This window comes from Mauremys reevesii, linkage group 10 (genome assembly GCF_016161935.1).
Source record: "Mauremys reevesii isolate NIE-2019 linkage group 10, ASM1616193v1, whole genome shotgun sequence".
Classification (NCBI taxonomy): Eukaryota; Metazoa; Chordata; order Testudines; family Geoemydidae; genus Mauremys; species Mauremys reevesii.
In genome coordinates, this window is record NC_052632.1 from 7,875,846 (window position 1) to 7,897,961 (window position 22,116).

General features: G+C 43.2%; 1 protein-coding gene across 4 annotated transcripts in view; it reads right to left on the reverse strand.

The window, feature by feature from the left end:
* Positions 1–14,259: 14,259 nt before the first annotated feature.
* Positions 14,260–22,116, reverse strand: part of ASB7 (ankyrin repeat and SOCS box containing 7) — a 44,961-nt gene continuing 37,104 nt past the window's right edge. For 3 of the 4 annotated variants that reach the window (XM_039491003.1, XM_039491004.1, XM_039491002.1), the window contains exon 6: positions 14,260–18,201. In XM_039491003.1, the coding sequence (XP_039346937.1) occupies positions 18,062–18,201 (140 nt within the window). In that variant the 3' untranslated portion in view covers positions 14,260–18,061. Of the gene's footprint in view, positions 18,202–21,474; positions 21,972–22,116 lie in introns of those variants that run through there. The other variant, XR_005585387.1, reaches the window with a different exon arrangement.

Here is a 22,116-nt window from a genome sequence, read left to right on the forward strand (position 1 = left end):
CAGTGAGAGGGGAGAGAAGGGGAAGGGAAAACTGAAAAACCCAGAGAGTGTTCAAAGTCATTTTAAAATTAATTCATTTTCAAAACCTACAGAAAGAAAAATTCAAAGTAGTTTTCCATTAAATGTTTTTCAATGGAGCTGGTCAAGAAGTGGACACAGGAGGTTAGCAGCCAACCTGTCCTGATGGTGGTAGGCCTTTTTGATGTCAGAATTCTAGAGGACTGCTACAGAAGTCTATATCCACAAGAACTGACAGAATAAAGTAGATAGTGTCATATTTGGCATGTCAGTTCTTCAGTCAAGCAGGTCCAAGCCACAACATTTGAATCTGAGATAAAAAACTATGAATAATTAGGTCCATCAAACAACATCATATCACAGGTCAGGATAGATAGTAATTTCCACTTGACCATTTTAGAGTATCTGCAGTAGAGGCATGGAGTTTCATAAAGGCAAGGTTAGTCTAGTGGTTAATACACAGGATTGAGATCAAGAGTTCTGGGCTCAATTCCAGATTTTACCCTGCATTTTCTGTGGGATCTTGGGTACAAATCATTTAACAACTGTGTGCCTTGGCTCTCCACCTGAAAAACAACAACTGGGATTAAGCCCTTCTTTCATCCCATCTGTCTTGTCTCTTTAGACTGTAAGGTCCTTGAGGCAAGGATTGTCTCTCACTCCACATTTGTGCAACAGCAAAATGGGGCCCTGATCTCAGTTGCTATCATAATACGTAACAGAATTACTAGACTTTAGTCTGGCTATTACATGAAATATCTGGGCTCAGCACATATATTTCTTGGAAACAATCAGAGGTCCATTTTGAAGACTAGGAATACCACATGCTTTGGCCAGAATATCAAGCTGTGGACATTGAAAAACTTGAGTACAGAGATCGGTCAACTTTAACAAAAGAATTTCTATGCTTATCTTAATTATACCAATCATAAAGTTAACATTTTTTAATCACTGAGAAATAAAAACTCTCCCATTTTGGTTTTAGAAGCAGAAAATAAGTCAAATATTTTTTTTAAAAAAAGGAAATCTCAGCATCACCTTTTATTTCTACTATTAGCCTGCTCACCTCACCCTTATGTTCAGTCATGAGAATAGCAGCTAATAAAACATAGGAAATATATAAATTGTAGGATGTAGTACAGACGTACCATTCATGTAATTATTCTATGATTCTACAATTATTTTTTAAAAAATCTAGTTACTTCTGTAGATGCACACAAAGCATGAAAACTTGATTTACTATATTAACTTACATATTAGGCTGCCCTTTCAGGGATTTTCAGAACTTCATTCAGAGAATTAACTTGCTGTTGAAAATTGGGTCTCAGACCTCTATAACTCATGTCTGAAATCAAGTAGACATCTTTTATTGCCACATTAGGTTGTTCTACAAAAACTTCTCTTTCACGACAACAAGGCAATCAATCAAAAAGATGAACATAAAGAGCCGCCACCACATCCGTCACAATTTGGACCGCCTGACTGTAGAAATGTTGGTATTGGCTATGGTTCAGTAGAATGTCTCACCAAGAATGAAGTTCAGATAACTTGTGCAATGCATGAAATTTACATTTGACAACACAGAATGCACAGTCAGGCATTCTGCATCATCATAGCACTCAAACATTTACTTTGAGAAGAGAAGCACAAAAGGTAGAGTTGTTGCTTCTTTTTGAAGAAAGGAAGAAATTCAGTCAGGTGAGATGTCATTTGTTTTTATAAAAAGTGGCCTCTTGCCCAACCCAAACCACAATATGACAATTGTTGTCTTTAGAAATGGCTCATTCTTTCAAAGTGAGATGGGGTTTCAGTCTGCTCTTTACCACACCTCAGCATTAGTTAAGTAATAACGAAATAATTAAGGCTGGATTTGTTGAAACACCACTCCGCTGTAACATCCAACTATGACTGCTTTGTTGGGATGGATCAAGAGAGCTGGAAATATCTTTTCTCTGTGTTAGGCTACGTCTACACTACCCGCCATATCGGCGGGTAGCGATCGATTTTTCAGGGATCGATATATCGCGTCTCATCTAGACGCGATATATCGATCCCCGAACGCGCTTCTATCGATTCCGGAACTCCACCGCCGCGAACAGCGGTGGCGGCGTCGACATGGAGAGCCCCGGACATCGATCCCGCGCCGTGAGGACGGGTAAGTTATCGATATAAGATACTTCGACTTCAGCTACGTTATTCACGTAGCTGAAGTTGCGTATCTTATATCGATTTTTCCCCTTAGTGTAGACCAGCCCTTAGTCTTCACAGGAAGATACCTTTTTTGAGGTGGGGGTGTGGGAAGATATTTAGGGCCTAATTATTAGCGGGGTCCCAGCTAGCCCATGACTGGTGCACGTGCAAACACACAACATAAGAATGGCCATACTGGGTCAGACCAAAAGTCCATCTAGCCCAGTATCCTGTCTTCCAACAGTGGCCAATGCCAGATGCCCCAGAGGGAATGAATAGAAAAGGTAATCAAGTTGCCCATTCCCAACAATATACAGCCTTTTCCAGTGCTATCACTTGCATGTGCAAGTTCAGATGCCAGCTCAGGTTTAATTCTCCAAAAAGGCATGCTCACAAATGGAGGCTGGGGCTACATTTTTGTAACTATCTGAGTTACTAAGAAGAAAACATCCCTGTATTTGTGAGGTTATAAAAATACCTTCTCAGTTCTTAAGGAGCCAGCTTCTCTGCTTTGTGTTCACTCTTGGAATACACAAGAAGAAAAAGTAATTGAGGTTTTGGCTGACAACCAAAAAGAAGGCATTGGCGGCAAGTACTATCATTTTATGATAAGTCATCACATTGGGCTCAATTGTGCTAGGCAATCTGGTTGTGGCCTGAAGGTGCCATCAAACATAAATGTGAATAAAAACAGCTATTATACCTGTCAGAATAAATCACACACATTTGTCTGCTCAGTTCTACATATATACTGCTGTCCTGCACGGCAGACATAGCTACGAAAGTGGGTTGTCTTTGTTTTCTGTCAAGCACGTTTTAAAGTTCTAAAGGAGTTTGCCTGTGAGCAGACACAGCAGCCATTTTGTTCTTAGAACAGCTAAAGCAGTGGTGGGCAACCTGCGGGCCACACACGGCCTGTCAGGGTAATCCGCTGGCAGGCTGCGAGACAGGGTTTACATTGACTGTCCACAGGCACGGCTACCCACAGCTCCCAGTGGCGTGATTCACTGTTCCCAGTCAATGAGAGCTGCAGGAAGCGACGACCAGAAAGTCCGCAGGCATGGCCGGTCAATGTAAACACTGTCTCGCAGCCCTCCAGCTGATTGCTTCTACGGACTGCCCGTCAGGGTAAAGTAAAAATGCTGCCAGCATTACATTTATTTTTAAACTCATCTAATAGTAATTTTCCCTTACACAACACAGCACCTTGCTATTAAGGATCTCCAAGAATTTGATTAATGTAGCCAACCCTCGCAGCACATCTCTGAGGTATTCTTATACCCATATTATAGATGGAGAAAATAAGCCCAGAATGACTTGCTCAAGGTCAGATGGCAAGTTGGCAGATAGCAACAGAACCAGGAATCCTTATTCCCAGTTCTCCATTCTTGTCAATAGACCACTCTGCTGCCACAGAGGACTATGTAAAATCTTTTCAGGGTTCAACAGATGAAACTAAAAAAATAATTTTAATCTATTTCCTTTGTTATGGTCTTATAGCCCAAGAAACTCTCATAAGGAAAATGAGAAGAAAAAAAAAAAGAAAAACCTATCAGAAAATTGAGGTAGGGACACTTTTCAAAGAAGGAAGCATATTATGCCTCAACTTGTAATCCTTGTTATCTCAATATTGTGTTAAAGCCTACACGGCAAAACAATGACAAATACCAACAAAATATTCCACATCTCATATTAGCACCAAATCTCAGGGGATGAGGAGCCAGGGAGAGAAACTATATTTGCCAGTCATGTCTTCCTTGGGTTTAGAGATGATCTTTATTAGTCATAGCATAACCTTTAGTTACGTTAAGTTATTCAACACTAGTAATAATTCCTGGCAGTTTAATCAGAAGGGTTAAGTTCTGTTGTCTGCCTTAGTATGAATGACAAAGATATTTCATCCTAATATCTTCGAACTGACATATGTGACAAGCATAATGAAAAGTGTGATACAATTAGTGTGTTGGGCTATTTGTCCAGAAGAGGGGTATGAGGAGGAGTGTATCTACAGGAGTTGTAACTTCTGGATATTGTGAGCAGCAAGTCATGTGGTATGATAGACGATCTAGAAAGACTGTTAAGCATCTTTTCCTTGAAGCCACTAACTAATTAAGTCTTTATTAAAGGACAAGGCTAGTTCTTGCCATAACCATACATAAGAGCACTGGTAGATGTACAAAATCATGAAAGCAAACAGCTACCTAACAGATGCCCCTATTCTAATTGTTTTTACATGTATGACTGTAAAACAGGTTTTTTAAGAGAAGGTAATAAACATATCTGAAGAGAAATAAACCTTTTCAAGAGGCACAAAGGAAGATGTGAATGACATAGGAGGTAATGGTATTACCCAATAGGGCTAGAAATGTAAAGGTGGAGTAAGCCCCAAGAGCTTTTTGATGTTCTCTTGTCAAGGAAAGGTTCTGGGGGTTACGTACCAGGTCCTGGGCATCATGGGAAACAGGAATATTCAAAAGCAGAAAGTCATCATAATATTGGAAAGTTGAGAAAAAATATTTAATCACCAAGAACAATCTGATTTGAATATCTCCAGTTTTTCCTTCAGTGACTGCCTAAAACAAACATTTAAATGTGAGGGTGTCAAGCCACATGAATCATCCTTAAAGCATTCAGTTTAATTAGACAAGGATAAAGAAGTTTAAACAATGTCACTGGAGCCTCATTCTTTGTATTAACCTCTGTCATAAAGCAGAGCAGTGCAATCAGTAAAAGTGAAAAAGTGATGGTTTAGTTAAGCTTATTTGTTACAGTCACTGCTCTTGCACAAAGTGATTTTTATGGCCATAAACTTCCAGAAGAGTAGAAGTCAAGGTCATGATACCAATGCATCATTCTGGTGGAAGAACTGTACTGAACTTCTCTCCTGTGTTATAGGGGAAGAGAGTGCAGTGGTATCTAGCTGCTTTGTGAGCAAATGCTACGTTAAAATCTATACTGCAGAACACTTCTAGACAGACAAAGTGATCAAGGGAATAGTCCTGCATTATTTTCTGTCGCCTCCTTTTACATTTGTGTACAATATGATACATTAAACTGAGATGGATAATGAGCTATTTCTATCCTAGTCAATGTCTGCACTTCACTCACATGACACTTGTCAGAATCTCTTTTCTCATATCCTTGAAGTTTGATAATTATTAACAAAACTCAAAGAGGCCCAGATTGTCAATGGGAGTAAGATGCTTCAATACCTTTGGGGAGCTGGCCATAGAGCATACGTATATACACAGGCTGACCTTTCAGCAGAGTACAAAAGGACTTATTGACTGTACATAGCAGGGCCACCCGGGGGCGGGAGGGGGAAGAAGTGGGGCAATTTGCCCCAGGCCAGAGAGTTTTTTTGGGGCCCCTGGAGCAGGGTCCTTCACTCGCTCCGGGGGCCCCGGAAAACTCTCGCGAGGCCCGGGCCCCCAGAGCTTCTTCCGCTCCGGGTCTTTGGCTGCAATTCGGCGGCGGGGGGTCCTTCTGCTCCGGGACCCGCTGCCGAAGTGCCCCGAAGACCCACAGCGGGGGGTCCTTCCGCCCTGGACCCGCCGCCGAAGTGCCGGGTCTTCGGTGGCAATTCAGCGGCGGGGGCTCCCCACTGAAGAAGACCCCAGGCCCCCTGAATCCTCTGGGCGGCCCTGGTACATAGCAGTAAATATATTGCTGAATTTAAAAGGGGGTGGGGAATCTAATCTCAGACTACTTTACAGCAAGTATTCACAGCAAATACCACAAGTTCCAGTTGACCAAAAAAAAAAAGTAATTGAGAACTTGGAAGTATACATCATGTAGACAGAGCTTTACTAAAAAGGATATTTACACAGAAACTATCCCTTTTGCATCAGGGGAAACAGCACAAGGAGATCTTCAGGGGAAGGAGCTCTCCCTACCTGCCAGTGATGAACAAGTCCGGTTCTAACCCCAGCTGCAAGCAGGTGAAAAGCACATCTTAGTACAAAGAAGAGTTATACAATCCAGTTGTTGCTCTTAACAACGACAGCCAATTTCCCACTGTAGGAGCACAATAATTCTGCATAACAAAGATAGGTGAAAGCCACACAATCCAACAAGAACAAAATATACAATAATCACTTCTGGTTTCCAAGTAGGGTGACCAGACAGCAAATGTGAAAAATCTGGACAGGGGGCTGGAGGTAATAGGAGCCTATATAAGAAAAAGACCCCAAAATCGGGACTGTGCCTATAAAATTGGGACATCTGGTCACCCTATTTCCAAGCATGAAGGTGGCAGGGAAATTTGAAAGCAAAAACCAAACCATATGCAGCAGGTGAACATGGAATGCTGTAAAATATACTTGCTAGATGATAGAAACAGAAATTAAGCTACTGCCAACAAATGTAGTGATTTAGAATAAAGCTGCAGTACTACCTCATGTCAGCAGAGCTGTTGATAAGCTAAGGAGTCCAAGTCAGGTTTTTAAAAACAAAAACGAAACAAAAAACAAGACACTGAATCATACCAATTAAGAGCAGATAAGCCTGTAGAACAGGGTAGAATGGTTTTAGAGTTTAAGCCATATAAAAGGTATTGTTAAAACTGGCAAATTCAGCTGTATATTAAAAGTGAGAATGATTGCAGTGTAGCTTAAAACAACCCCAAACAACAGCTAAAGTTGAACAGAGCACCGAATAAAGAGTGCACAACTGGACATCAGGCAGGCAGGGACAATGCCCACTAAAGGTAAAGGGGTCTGGTCCCAGTAGCATTGAAAGTCAATATTTAAAACATCATTGACTTCAACAAAGAAGGATCCCACTCAGTGAGACTAAGGCTATATCTACGCTAGCACTTTTGTTGGTAAAAGATTTGTTAGTCAGGGGTGTGAAAAAGACACCCCAAGCGACAAAAGTCTCACCGACAAAAGCACGTGTGGATATCGCTATGTTGGCGGGAGACGCTCTCCCGCTGACATAGCTCCTGCCATTCATTGGGGGTGGTTTAATTATGTTGACGGGAGAGCTCTCTCCCATCGGCATAGAGCAGCTACACAGGAGCTCTCACACAGTGCAGCGTCAGTAATGTAAGGTCTGTAATGTAGTAATTGAAATCTTTCCTTTGCTTAATGTGGTTGATTCCAGCAAGTCCATGCAAAATAGCTTTAGAGAGAAAAAAAATCAAAAGTATTGTCCTCAACGTAGTAAAAAGGAAGAAAAGAAGCCAGCCAAGCCTGAGAGAAGTATATGAATCCATTTGCCAGATAGAACAGAAAGCTTCTGCATCTCGATTTTTCACAGAAAGTCACTTTTGGAATAGTCTTCATAAAGTATTTGCTAAGTGATTAATATGGTCTAGGCCAGGGGAAGGCAACCTGTGGCACATGTGCCGAAGGCGGCACGCGAGCTGATTTTCAGTGGCACTCACACTGCCCGGGTCCTGGCCACCCGTCCGGGGGGGCTCTGCATTTTAATTTCATTTTAAATGAAGCTTCTTAAACATTTTGAAAACCTTATTTATTTTACATACAACAATAGTTTAGTTATATATTATAGACTTATAGAAAGAGACCTTCTAAAAACGTTAAAATGTATTACCTGCACACAAAACCTTAAATTAGAGTGAATAAATGAAGACTCGGCACACCACTTCTGAAAGGTTGCCGACCCCTGGTCTAGGCACTATTAAAAGCATTGCAGTAGATTTCACTGACAAATAAAAAACAAATTAGAAGTAGCATCATGAAATAAAATGTTCTACTTGAACCAGTAGCATAGTCCTGTCAACATATGTTGCAGTATTTTGCTTGACCTTTGGTCAGTTTGACCAATTAGAGTGACAGCTGGTTGTGTGGATGTACATGTTTGTTAAAAGTGTTCAAATCTCAGCTCTCTGTAGTTCCATTGAGTTGAAACATGGCATTAATTCAGCAAAGATGCACACAGGAAGTTTGGTCTTGAACAAGGAAGTAGTGCTAGTCTTTAAACAAAACAAAGATAGAAATAGTCAGGGTATCTAAAAGCACTAACGCCTTAAAAAAATAGAACCATATTATATCCTGAATTGCAACTTATCTGCTTTATATACAATGGATCTACAAATAGCTTGCCACCTTCTCTCTCACACCCCAAACCTGGCTCAAAGCCAGAAAAATCACAGCAGTGAAAATAGCGCACACCTCTCTTCCCCTTCACCCACAGACACACCCCTTACTGTTACCACAACTACCGTACGTCACAGACCACACACCACAACACTAACTACAACTCTCAATCGTCCTTCCCTCCTACACACCTCCTTACCAAACTACACTCACTTAACTGTATAGGAGGAGAAGGGGATAGTTGGGTAATGGTGCTAACGGGAGGCTCGCTTCACTGGGGCGGGAGGGAGGGAAGGGCAGAGGTAAGCTTGCAGTGCATGGTCTATAGCAGGGGCAAGCAAACTACGGCCCGTGGGCCACCTCCGGCCCATGGGACTGTGCTGCCCGGCCCCTGAGCTCCTGGCCTGGGAGGCTACCCCCGGCCCCCTCTCCCACTGTCTCCCCTCTCCCGCAGCCTCAGCTCGCTCTGCCACCGGCGTGATGCTCTGGGTGGCCGGGCTGTGAGCTCCTGGGGCAGCGCAGCTGCAGAGCCCGGCCTGACCTGGTCTCTGTGCTGCATGGTGGTGGCGGCGGCGGCAGCGTGGCCAAGCTCCAGCCAGGCGGCGCAGCTGTAGCACTGCCAGCCACCGGTGCTCCAGGCAGCGCGGTAAGGGGGCAGGAAGTGGGGGGTGGGGGGGGTTGGATAGACAGCAGGGGAGTTCAGGATGGTGGTCAGGGGTGTGGATGGTGGTCAGGGGGGAAATGGGGTTGAATGGGGGCTGGGGTTCTGGGGGGCAGTCGGAAGGTGGGGTTGGATGTGGCAGCAGAGGGCAGTCAGGGGCAGGGGTTCTGGGGGGGCAGTCAGGGGACAGGGAGATGGGGTGGTTAGATGGGATGGGGTCCCGGGGGGCTGTCAGGAATGAGAGGAGGGATTGGATGGGGCGGCAGGGGTTCAGGAGTCCCAGAGGGGCTGTCAGGGAACGGGGGGGGGGGGGGTTGGATGGGGCAGGAGTCCCAGGGGGGCAGATAGGAGGAGGGGGCCGGCCACGACTCCCTCCCCTAACTGGCCCTTCATACAATTTGCGAAACCCGATGCAGCCCTCAGGCCAAAAAGTTTGCCTGCCCCGGTCTATAGTATATGGTAGTTGCGATCACAGTGAGGTGTGTGTCTGGGGGTGAAGACGGGGAGGGTATGCACCACACTTGCCATCATCCTCAAACAATCATTACAATCTAATTTACTCACATTTTTATGAATTCAGACACCTGGCCCATTCGTCCTCCTTCCACCACTCCACGCATTCAGTCTGTACATGTCAATCTGCATTTATTCAAACCTCCCTTTCATCCTATCTTTCCACCCACGCAGCCATTCGGCCCATACTTCCCAGACACCCCATCTACCCATCCATTCCACACTCACCCCTCTGAGTACACCAGCACATACTGAATACGTACAGCCACCCATTCTGTACACCCTCCCCACCCATTCTATGGGCACCTCTGCCCGTCCCACACACACCACATCACCTCTCTACACGTCTTACCCATTCATTCCACGCACGTGTCCCATCAGCCCCAGGAACAGTTCACGTTCCACGAGGGGAGGGAAAGCTCAGCCCTGCCACTCAAGAGGCAAAGCCCAGGGGAAGGGCAGGGTTTCCTTGTGTACAGTGGAAGTCCCATGTCTCTCAATAAACACCTCTGGTGCATGATTCCCTGCTCCGACCCCATCTCTGCTTCTCCTACGCAAAAAACAGGCGCACAGCCTTACTTCCCATGCCTCTGGGTCTCCCCCAGTATCTGATCTCCCACCCGTAATTCCTGGCTCCTCTTTCCCTAGGTAGAAAGTCACCCCCAAAGCCCCTCTATATCCCCACCAGAGGTCAAACCAGCCTCATCATCCTATTCCCCCAAATCCCTAATACACACATCCTCCTCCACCCAAGCTCCTTACTCCCTCAGGCAGCAGGTCCCTGCTTTTCCCCTACTGGAATGCCTGGACTTTGCAACGAAGCCATGTCAGGCAGTGAGGCCTCCAGAGTCCTCAATCCCACCCCTGTGACCATGAGATGAGGCTGGACACCTGACCCCAAAAATCTCCAATATGTCTGCCCCCACCCAGCTTCTATTCTTTTAGTGCCCCAGCGTATGTCTATCCCCTCAAACTCCTCCATCTGCCTCTGATTACATCCCCGGGACCCTCAGCTGCCCTCTTACTTCTAGGAAGGCCCCAGGGCCCCCCATAGTCTACACCTCCTAATCTGTCTTCAGGGGATGCCTGGCTACCCCCCATCTCCAGTCTTCGAGGGGTCAAATCACCCCCCCCCCCAAAGAGTACCAGGATCATCACAGGGAGGAATAGAGCCTTGTCACCTGGTTGGCAGCCAGAGCTAACTCCTGCCCAGCCCTGACAGCTGGGCAGGCTCCACCCAGTAGAGCAGCAGTTCTCAAACTGGGGGTCAGGACCCCTCAGGGGGTCACGAGGTTATTACATGGGGGGGGGGGTCACGAGCTGTCAGCCTCCACCCCAAGCCCCGCTTTGCCTCCAGCATTTATAATGGTATTAAATATATTAAAAAGTGTTTTTAATTCATAAGGGGGGGGGGTCGCACTCAGAGACTTGCTATGTGAAAGGGGTCGCCAGTACAAAAGTTTGAGAGCCACTGCAGTAGAGGGATTTGATGTCGATAGCGAGTTTCCTCATCACATAGGAAAGAAAACCAGTCCCACAGGGCCTCAGTTTGCCTGCAGAGTTGGGCCCCGTCAAGCATGGAGAAGCTGCATCCCCACAGCACACAGATCCCACAGCTCTTAAGTGAAGCGGGGCAGTGGCCCCCAAGACTGGAATGGGCAGCATATGGGCAGCCCCTGAAGACATATGAAAAAAGACTGGCCCTGGGGAGGTCAGCAGCAGGGGGGCTCGAGGCACATGGGCAACCCCAGAGCTAGCAGGTGCTGAGATCAAAAGGCTGAGCGCTTCACCAGCATCTGCCCTTTGTTTACACAGATGACATGGAGGAGACTTGAACTCTGCGAGGTAGGGTGAGGGAGTAGGCTGCCATCAACCCTGTGTAGCAGCTCCCAATGGCTCTCCTTCCCCGGGAGGCAGGTGACTATAAAAAAATAGCTAGGGAGAGGGGAATTTCCTCCACAGAAGGGCCTGAAAACGTGTCACCCAGAGGGAAAAGCCATATAGAGTAGGCAGGCCTGTCGGCACTGTTCAGCTACCTAACTTCTAATTTCCTTAGTTGTGTGGCTTTGAGGGAGGTATGTTAGGAGAGTAACAGCCCTAACTACTTCACAACCCAGCTTATATTAGATTTGCTATTTTGTAGGTTTTTATAAAGCATTCTTAAGTAGGAGGTTGGCTGCAGGGGAGCAGACTTACAAGTGGGGTGCAAATTCAGCAGCTAATGGAGAAGACACTAATACACCAGGAGTGGTGATGCATACAGTTATGTGCAAAGAGTTTCTCCATTAGCAACCCTTGGTGCATAGGAAGGAATAATAGCCTAAATTCTCATTTTTTATTATTATTTCTTTTAAAGAAGAGACTACATATCTCAAAAGATCTACTCAGGCTACACTTCTCTACTGAAATTTGAGTAGATACACAGTGAAAGAAATCAAGTTGACAATGGCTGCGCCAACAACCCGTGAAAAAATCTCAGTCACAGCAACATTTCAAACCTTTCCTGTTAATGTTGGGAAACCAAACTTACTGGCTACCTATTTTTAGAGAAGGCTTAATTCCTGTTTCCCCCCCCCAAGGACTTTTTATAATGTAACTCTAACTATGGAGTTGCTAGCAGGGCACTTCCATAACATTGTAAATACATTTCAAAAAGAGACTCTTTCACAGCAGGGCTGAAAGCTGAAACTCCCGTGGAGTTACTCTGGATTTATGCCAATATAAGAGTAGCATTTGGTATTATATATAACTGAGATTATGTAACCAGTAGATCAGCATGATTACAAACTTTTGCTATACCTGGGACAGTAATGCAACTGTAAATCGAAGCTTTACACTTATTCGGTTTCTATTTTGCAGCCAGTTTGGGTGTCATTTCTTATTTTGTACATAATAGTTTAAAAAACGATGAAGCTATGCCCTTCAATGTACCTTGCTATACAACCAAACAGTCAAGGAAACATCTATCAAGGGGTGCTTCCTCCAGTAGATCCATTGTTCTCAAACACATCTCACATAGGACAATGCAAGCTCCACTACCTGGTAACAATGGGCAAGTTAACAGGATCTCTTGGTTGTGCTTCCATATCCATACACAAAGGGGACCCTCTGCAGAGAGGGAGATCAGCCTACTCCACAGCATTCTCCCACATTTCCCCCGGATTCCACAAAGAGCATTCAGACACCCCGCAGGGTTCCAACGAGTGAGCAGAAAGCAGGTGGAATATGGATCTCTTCACTGGATAATGCAGCTCCAGGTTCCAACTATCCATGGCTTCGCCTGCATGGAGTGGATCCCTAGAGAATCCATTGGCTGAGGAAATCGTGTCAGCTCAGCTCCATGAAGTGATGTACACTTCTAGCTTTTCTTGCTTTCATAAGATTAAGCTAACAAACAAAACTGTTAGTTTTTAACATTATAACTCAAGAAATCAACAAAAAGTAGAAGAGAAGATTCAGACTTGCCAGTGACAGTAACAATGATAAAATTTCAACACATGTATAACATTTTTTCAGTTTCAAAATACAGTTCAAAAGCCCTGAGATAGGTGTCAGCCTCAGTCTACAAACAGGAAACAGAAAGAATAGAGAGGTGAAGAGTCTCTGCCAAGGCTTCACAGAGAATCAGTGGCAGAGCCAGAAAAGAACTCAAGATTAAGAGTTCTTAGTTCCCATCCCCTGCAGGCCATTCTGCCTCTTGGTAATAAGTCAATTTTTGCATCTACGGTTTACAAAAATCATTTTTTCTGGCACCACGACAAACAATATACTTTGTGACATAAAATAAAGCACAATTTCCAGTAATGACGGCATACTGATTACACTGGACTGTTATCTATGCATAATCTTATTTGTCAACAGCTTGCAAACCCATTACCGCTGTAAACAACTGCATGTATCACGAATTGTTTTTCAGCTGACAATTAAACAAACGCAGGAAATAGGATACATAAACAGGAGCACCACTGACAACAGCATTTAGAAAATTCACTAGTCTTCCAAATCTGTCCAGTCTGTTAGTAACATCATTTAGCTGCTTGGAATTTATGAGTCATGGTGTAATGTGTTGCACAGAATCTGCACATCCAAATTCAGTTTTTGCATCTTGCTCTTTAAGGGGGTGCTATTGAGTAATAGGGAAACATCTCCTTCTCCACCAGCTTTTAATGAAGTATAATATTTGTAATGGCTACCGGAGCAATGATTAGGGTTCTAATCCAGATCCCGCCCTCTCCACCCGCTTAATGCCCCGAAAAAAAGTCATAACTTGTACTTTACAAAGGCTCCTGGTGGACCCAAGCTGTTTGTTCGTTCTCAGTTCCCACCTGAATTATATATTCAGAAGTAGCCTTGCTTATTCCATTTTTCAGTATTTAAAAAAAATTACACTGCATACTGACAGATCCATTTGCAAGACATCCCTTCTATTTGGCCATCATTTTTTGCACACTCATTTGCACATGGAGATGATGAGTGTGGTGTAAGTTTTATAGCCTGTGCATGCAAGTGAGCGTATAGAAACGTGTGTATGGAAATGATTAGAGGCTGGGTTGATCCCCCCTTTGGCAGTCCAGCCCTGACTGCCCAAGTTTGCCCTTAGATTTACTGACGCAATGCACTAAGTTCAGGGTGATCTGCATTCGTAGCTCAATGCAGAACTGAGCCTCAACAGCTAAGTTTACACATCTTTCGTTATCCATTGTCATTACTGCATTAAGAGTTTTCAGGAAGGACAGACATTGAGGGAAAGCTGCAAAATGATACTATATTATTGAAACATTGGATTAGAAATAAATAGAACATGAACCCAAAAGATTTTACCAGATTTAAATATTTTTAAAATTCAAACTGACCCAAAGCAGAACTTACATTACAAAAGAAGAACAAAATACATCATGATACTGATAACACAAAAAGGTGCATGGAAGCTAGATTTGTGGGCAAATTGTGAATTGCTCTTGTCCCAGTGACATTCTGGGCTCTGGATCAACTTTATTGAGAAGTTAAGATTTAAAATTTCCATATGGTCCACTCTGGTAAACAAACTGTATGTTCTCTTTCGCTTCAGGGTGTCTGTCTGACAAATTAATCATGCTAGTCGTCTTTGTCCAGATGTGTTCTCTTGTTATTGCCAGCTATAGCCAGAAAACTAAATTCTCCACGCTATCCCAAGGAAGCCAGAGTTATTCCAAGCATGACTGACGATGAATTAAAAAAACCAAAACACTCAAAAGCTTTTCAAACTAACAAGTATTGTCTATAATGTAGTAAATAGTTTAGAAATATGGTAATTAAATAATCTAAAAAACCCACTCTTACTCTGCTGTACATTTATAAACACATATTTACAAAAATCTTTCTGCTTTGTTTTTAAAGTATGAGGTTTGCAGTTTATTAATGATCAGAATCGTTTGCTTGCCTGTTTCTTTGGTGTATTTGCCAATTTTACTATTATTAATTATTATTATTCAATAAAATGACCACCAATGTATATTAAGGGAATGAAATTAAGATATGTAATACATTTCTATTCTGTACTCATCTTTCCACATTCTAATTCAAAAGATTATGGAAAACCAAATCACTTTGTGTTTTCTAACTACTTGTGCATTATACCCATTTAAGAGAGTGACAACAGAATAGATCCACAACATTCAAATCTAGTTGGCTTGAATGATGAATAAACCCTGTTCTTTACTAACTTAATTACGTGCTACAGTTTAAGTATATAAATAGTCCCACTGAGGTCAACAGGACTACGCAAGCACATGCTTATCTGAAAGACCATAAGTGCTTTGCTGAATCGGCGCCCTAAGGCCTGATCCAAAGCCCAGTGGAAGTCTTTCCATTGACAGCAGTGAGATTTGGATCAGGTCCTTTGACAATTTACCCTCCCTAAAGGGGATTAGACTTCTGCATTTTTTTTTTTTTTTTTTTAAAGAAAGGTTTCGCACTGGCCTAAAATGTAAAAGTGTTTCCTTTAAGTGTCAGTTACTAAAAATACCAAACCTCACTCAATAAATAATGGAATGACACACTTCTTCATTAAATAGCATTTCTGTTACCAGCAAAGTCTTTCATAATTTTCTGAAGTCACAGCAGCACGACAGAACAAATAATTTATCTTCATGTGGATTCTGACTAAGATACAGTCTAAATTATGTCAGAAAAGATTCCTGTAAAAATGCACCTTCACTGATGGGGAAGAAAATGGTTTAAAACCAAGCAAGTTACTTAGGAAAGCAGATGAACAACATTAAATACTTTAAACAAAGAATGGTAAGGTTCTGTATCTACGTAACTCTGATTCTTCAGTTTTGTTAAGAGCTGCCATCCCATTCCTAATGTGCCTCAGTATGCCTAGGTACTGCTGAACTTAAAGCAGAAGAGATCAGCCGTTCAGTAGTACCTTTAATGAATACTCAAAACACCTAACAGCACTCTCTCTCTCTCCACACTATAATGCCACCAATGTGCTTCAGCTATGACCTAGAGGAAGCACTATATATAGAGGAGAGTTGTCTTGCCCAGTTATTCTCTGGCCTCTTTGCTACGGCTGCCAATAAGGGTCTACATTAGCAACAACTGTGGTGATTGATGTGTGGTGTGGACAGTTGACAAACTCGCTTCCTACAGACTGATATTATATTAACTTTTGGTCACTGATGAAGCAGGTTTGATTTGAACTGGTGAGTCAGAGATGAAAGGCTCCACATCCTGCTACCCCTTCTCTGAGCCACTGAGTCTCTAAAATCACCCATTGTTCGGAAACCTGTGCAAGGCTAGGCACAATAGGGTGAGATAATCCTTGCTGCCATGGTTCCTGTGCATCCATCATTAGCAATAAGATTCGTGCTTGAAGAAACTACAATCCCTGGCTTCAAGGAATTAGGGATGAACCAGCAGAGTTAAACTAAATGTACTTGCTTTCCTTGCTTTCACCTTTTTTTTTTTTTTTTAAATGTAACATTTTGAAAGGGACAGTGTGAAAAATGAATAGTCGACATGGTTTCCCCAATCTCCCAGCTTCCATTGAGATCACTAGTATGAGAGAGCTGCTGATATTATAAAGGCTCTTTTGGAGTCATTCCAATGGCAAAGCAGGAGTAGAAAACATCGACAAGAACTTTACACTGACTCCATAATCCCTTGAAAATGAAAACAGTGAAATGGTTGCACAATTTGGTCCATTTCTGTTTGGTGCTGAGGCCTTCTGTTTCCACTGACAACTAGGAACAGGCTCTTTATCAGGTCTTATTAATGCTTATGATGAAAACACAAAAGTAAAATGTAACTACTGAACTCACTTGCCGGTTTCAGGTTAAGAACCACCCACTTAGTGTTTGCAAAATTTAAGCTTCTAATGCTAAGGGGACTATTTTCTTGTCAGTGCACAAGGAACACCCAAATTAATGGGGGTTATGTGCACTTATCAATGGAGACTACATCCTAGTCAACTTCAAGCAAATCAAAAAAACAATTTGAATGCAACAAAAAAAATGGTAACCCCTTTAAAACAAAATGACTTAGCTGAATAATAGCAATTTAAAGAGAGATCTGCCCTAACAAGCTCTATGCAAAATGTCATCTCAAAGGGAAAACAAAACAGCCAAGTTATACATTCAACAAATTCAGGGATTGTAACAGCAACTGACACATCATTATAGCATTGCTGCATCAATGCTACAATAAAGCAGCAGTTTCTATTTTCACAAATAATGCATTGAGACTAAGTAAGAAATGGTGCGAAAGTCACACAATCACGGACAAAATCCATTAGAAAGATTATTGCACAGGAGGCACTGTATGAGAAACAGAATACATTGGCTTCAAAATCTAAACTTGTTTCCCCTTAACTTAATGTAAAAAATAGAGACTGTATGACTCTGTGCAGTGTACTGTCACTGTTAAAAATATAGTTACAAACAATAGCCCACTTACAGAGAATATCAGGAAAGCAGAGATCCTGGATTTATGGACATCCAAACTACAGTAATTAGGAAAAGAACAGTATAAAAAGAGCCAACGTATACATTTTAAAATTGAACAGAGTGACTGCATTTTTAAAAAGTTTCCATATGGCATTTGTACAGTATGTCCCAGGAAACCTTGGTTACAATTCTCAAAATGATACATATGGGCAGAGGTTTACACCTACACAAAGTCCCATCAATCAAAGAGACTGTGTGGACATAAAGGTCTGCCCACATGGGTCCCTTTGCAGGACTGGTGCCTTAGTCTCCAAACCTCATTTTGTTTAACAATCGCTCAGATGGCTTACAATACTACGCATGCCAATCAGAACCAATCACTTCCTTTGAATACGCTACGTTCCATTTCCATTGCAAGTCTGCACGCCTCATTTAAAAAAAAACAACAAATTTTTAAAATGTAATATTGTATAGAAAGCTTGGACCATGTAAACTTGGACCAAGAAACCAAAAAATTAAGACCTTCTAGCATGTGGTATAAAAAACTCAAGGAAGTGTATACCTGCCTTCTGACTTACAGAAAAATCAGAATTTGCATAGGATATACTTTGTGCAAGGCAACAAGCCTCTTTAAGTATCTGGAATATTACTAAGCTTGCTCAGAGTTCTTTTCATCGTGGATATCAGATATCATCAAACTTGTGTTTTAAATAGTCTTTGATGACCTTGGCAATGGGTAGTTCATCAAGCAGTTTTAGGTTTTGAAGGCCTATACACTGGCGGATTTTAATTCGGCATAGATCTTGCAAGTTTCTGGGCTGTCCTGAAATGAAAGACAAAAGGAACATATTTAAGTAAGATAATCACATTTAAGATGTGCTTCAAAAGTTTATTTATATTATTTATAAGTCCAGCTCTGAAGATGAACAAGCAGTCAACTTAGAGGGTATGATTTAAGCAATTCAAGGATCATATAGCAAAGTTTAATAATCGCACTTTCCCCCCTCCAACCAAGAGAAAAGGCCTTTCGTTTCTAACACATTCAGAATGTATGTTATATATGTATGTCCTTGAAGAGTGAGTTGAGACCGGGGCCTGCCTACAGTTCATGCTCTGCCAGTACCACTACCACATCAGCAAAAACGTTAATAGCTAGATTTTTCTGAAGAACTGAGTTCCCATTTAGGCTCATTATCTTTAAAGCAGTGGTTCTCAAACTGAGGCCGCTACTTGTGTAGGGAAAGCCCCTGGTGGGCTGGGCCGGTTTGTTTACCTGCCGCGTCCGCAGGTTCGACCAATCGCGGCTCCCACTGGCCGCGGTTCGCCACTCCAGGCCAATGGGGGCTGCTGGAAGTGGCGCGGGCCCAGGGACGTACTGGCTGCCGCTTCCCGCAGCTCCCATTGGCCTGGAGCAGTGAATCGCAGCCAGTGGGAGCCACAATAGGCCGAACCTGCGGACCCGGCAGGTAAACAAACCGGCCTGGCCTGTCAGGGGCTTTCCCTACACAAGCGGCGGCCTCAGTTTGAGAATCACTGCTTTAAAAGGAACTGCTGGACTCTGAGCAGTTTGGAAAGTCAGCCCCCAAAACACTTAGCACAGCCAGCAGTATCTCAAAATAAATGCCATGGAATACTTTTATTTTACCCTTGAAGTTTATGTATGTCACCAGTTATAGTACACAAAATGTTTTAACTTCAAATATTTCCTACATTGAATAAAAACAGACCCCTAAACAATTAAGCATCATAAAAGCAGCAGATGACTGTGTGAGTGGAAACATCTCACAATTTGTTTTCAATTACCTTGAGTAGACGGGGTACCAAGGACACATGTAAATGCTTATACTGCTATCTCAAAATAATCTGTAATCAGTAGACCTTACTGCAATCGTCTGTCATCTTCTTAATAGTTAGTGCTGAAAGGTGGCATTTGCCTTCTCAAAGAAAGAAAAAAGGCACGGATTGCACTAAGTAGACGATTTCTATTGTTTTTCCCAAAATCATTAAAACAAACATGTAAACAGTTTACTCAGCAAAAATCAAGCTGAACATTTAAATGAAATATTTTCCAGTTTCTTCAAGATTTCCTAGATAGCGAACATGTAAGTAAGAATCTTGTCTCAAAACAGGCAATGCTTTCAATAAAATGGTTCTTGAAACCCCTGCAATTGCAGGTTATAAGGTAAATGGTACAATGCTATCAGCGCATCTATGTACATTAGGCAAGAAGGCTACAAAATAAAGGTAATAGGATCCTCTTATCCTCTAGACTTGAGTTAGTCACTTTATTGAAGGCGTATTCATCTCAAGTTTGGAGTTACTCCATTCCAAATGAAAGTCTGAAGCCTTGTCTACACTACAGAGTTTTGTCGACATAAGTTAAGCTGACAATCAAAAACCGGTATAATTACATCGCTTGTGCATGTTCACACTACACTCCTTCTGTCAGCAGAACACGTCTACAATTGGTGCTCTAGCATCGACAGGGAGAGTAATGCACTGTAGGTAGCTATCCCACTGTGCTACTCGCCACCTTCTGCAGCTAGGAGTTGTGGGAAGACAGAGTGGACCGCAGTGCATCATGGATGCAGGCTCAACGTCCCATGATGCAGTTCTTTCCGTCCCAGCATTCCATTGGCTTCCAACTGCATTTCGCAGCATTTTTCAACAGCCCCTGTTTATTGTGTGCCCATCAGCTCTGTCTGATAGATCCCACACTGCTCTCTACTGCTGCGGTCACTGTTATGAACGCATTGCGGATGGTCATACAGTACTTCAGGAGCTCCCAATCTGAACAGGAATCGGAGTTGCCTGACCTGCTGTGTGCCAGAAAGAAACAACACCAGATTACTTTTGGCATTCACAGAGCAGCTGAAGATGGTGGACTGTCGCTTTTGGGCTTGGGAAACAAGCACTGAGTGGTGGGATCACATCGTTATGCAGCTCTGGGATGACTAGCAGTGGCTGCAGAACTTTCGGATGTGGAAAGCCACTTTCCTGGAACTGTGTGCAGAGTTTACCCCAGCACTGCGGCATCAGAACACCAAAATGAAAGATGCCCACTCAGTGGAGAAGCGCATGGCAATCACAGTGTGGAAGCTGGCAACTCCAGACTGCTACTAGTCATGAATCAGTTTAGAGTCAGGGAATCAACCCTTTGGAACTGCGTTAACGCAAGCATGCGGGGCCATTAATCACATTCTGCTATGAAGGACCGTGACTCTTAGCAATGTGCGTGAAATAGTGGATGGCTTTGCAGCAACAGTGGATTTCCCTAGCTGCAATAGATGGCATGCATAATCCAATTTTGGCCCCAGACCTTCTTTTAACAGAGTACATCAATAGAAAGGGGTACTTCGCTATGGTATTGCAAGTGCTTGTAAATCACTGTGGGCATTTCACTGACATTAACGCAGGGTGGCCCGGGAAGGTGCATGATGCACACACCTCCAGGAACACTGGCCTGTACAGAAAGCTCCAAGCAGGGACTTTCTTTCCAGACCAGAAGATTCCAGTGGGGGATATTGAAATGCCCATCGTGATCTTAGGAGACCAAGTGTACCCCTTACAGCCATGACTCACGAAGCCTTACACAGAAAACCTGGACAGCAGCAAGGAGCGCTTCAACAATAGGCTGAGCAGGTGCAGAATGACCACGGAATATGCCTTTGGCAGATTAAAAGTGCACTGGCAATGCCTTTATGGCAGGTTAGACCTAAATGAGGAAAACATTTCGCAGGCGCCATAATATTTGTGAGGCTAAGAGTGAAAAGTTTCCCCTGGGGTGGAGCGCAGAGGCAGATTGCCTGGTTGCTGAATTTGAGCAGCCAGATACCAGGGCTATTTGAATCATGGAGGCTTTAAGGCAACATTTTGCTAATGAGCCCCAGTAATACACCACTCTGCCATGCTTTGTTAACTTGCCGCCTTGCATGAAAATTGTGATGTTTCCTGACTGGGGTTTGTAGTCGCCAAATTATCAAACTGACACTATGTATTACTACCAGAAGCAACCATCATGTGAAGGAGACAAATAAAGAAGATTATCTTTCAGGGAGTTCGTTTTTATTAAATACCAAACAACAACACAGACAAAAAGCTTGGTGGGAGGAGAGAGAAGAGTGCAAGGCAGTGTAGGCTCTCCTAGCCATGTGTAAGTCCAGCTATCCTTCTGGAAGCTGTCGGGGTGGAGGGAACAAGGTACTGAGATGTTCTGGGAAGTTACAAGGAATGTGTGGGAAGAGTTTGGGGAGGGCAGGGAAAGCAGTTCTGTATCGGCTGCAGAGTGGGGTGAGCACGCATGTATTCTGCATGGAGCGTGATTAGGGACTTCAACATCTCTGTTTGCTCCTCCATCACTTTTATCATCTGCTCCTGGGCTTTTACAATGCGCTCCTCGCTCTCCTTTCTGTCCTGCCTTTCTATTTTAATTTTTTTCCTTCAGGGTCTCTCTCCACCCCCTGCGTTCTCTTTATTCGGCCTCTGAGGGTTGGAGTATCTCCCGGAACATGTGCTCCTTGCTCTGCCTTGATTGCTTCCTTATCTGGCAGAGGCACTCTGCAGGTGCATAGGAGGTTCCCCTGAAGGCCACAGCTGCAGAAGCACAAGAAACAATACACAGAATCATGATTGTTTGTTCGCACACAGTATTGAATCATTATAGTAAAAATACCTCTTTTGACATACGAATCACTTTCGTACTATCCTTTAGAGAGCACACATCCCAGTGAACACCCTA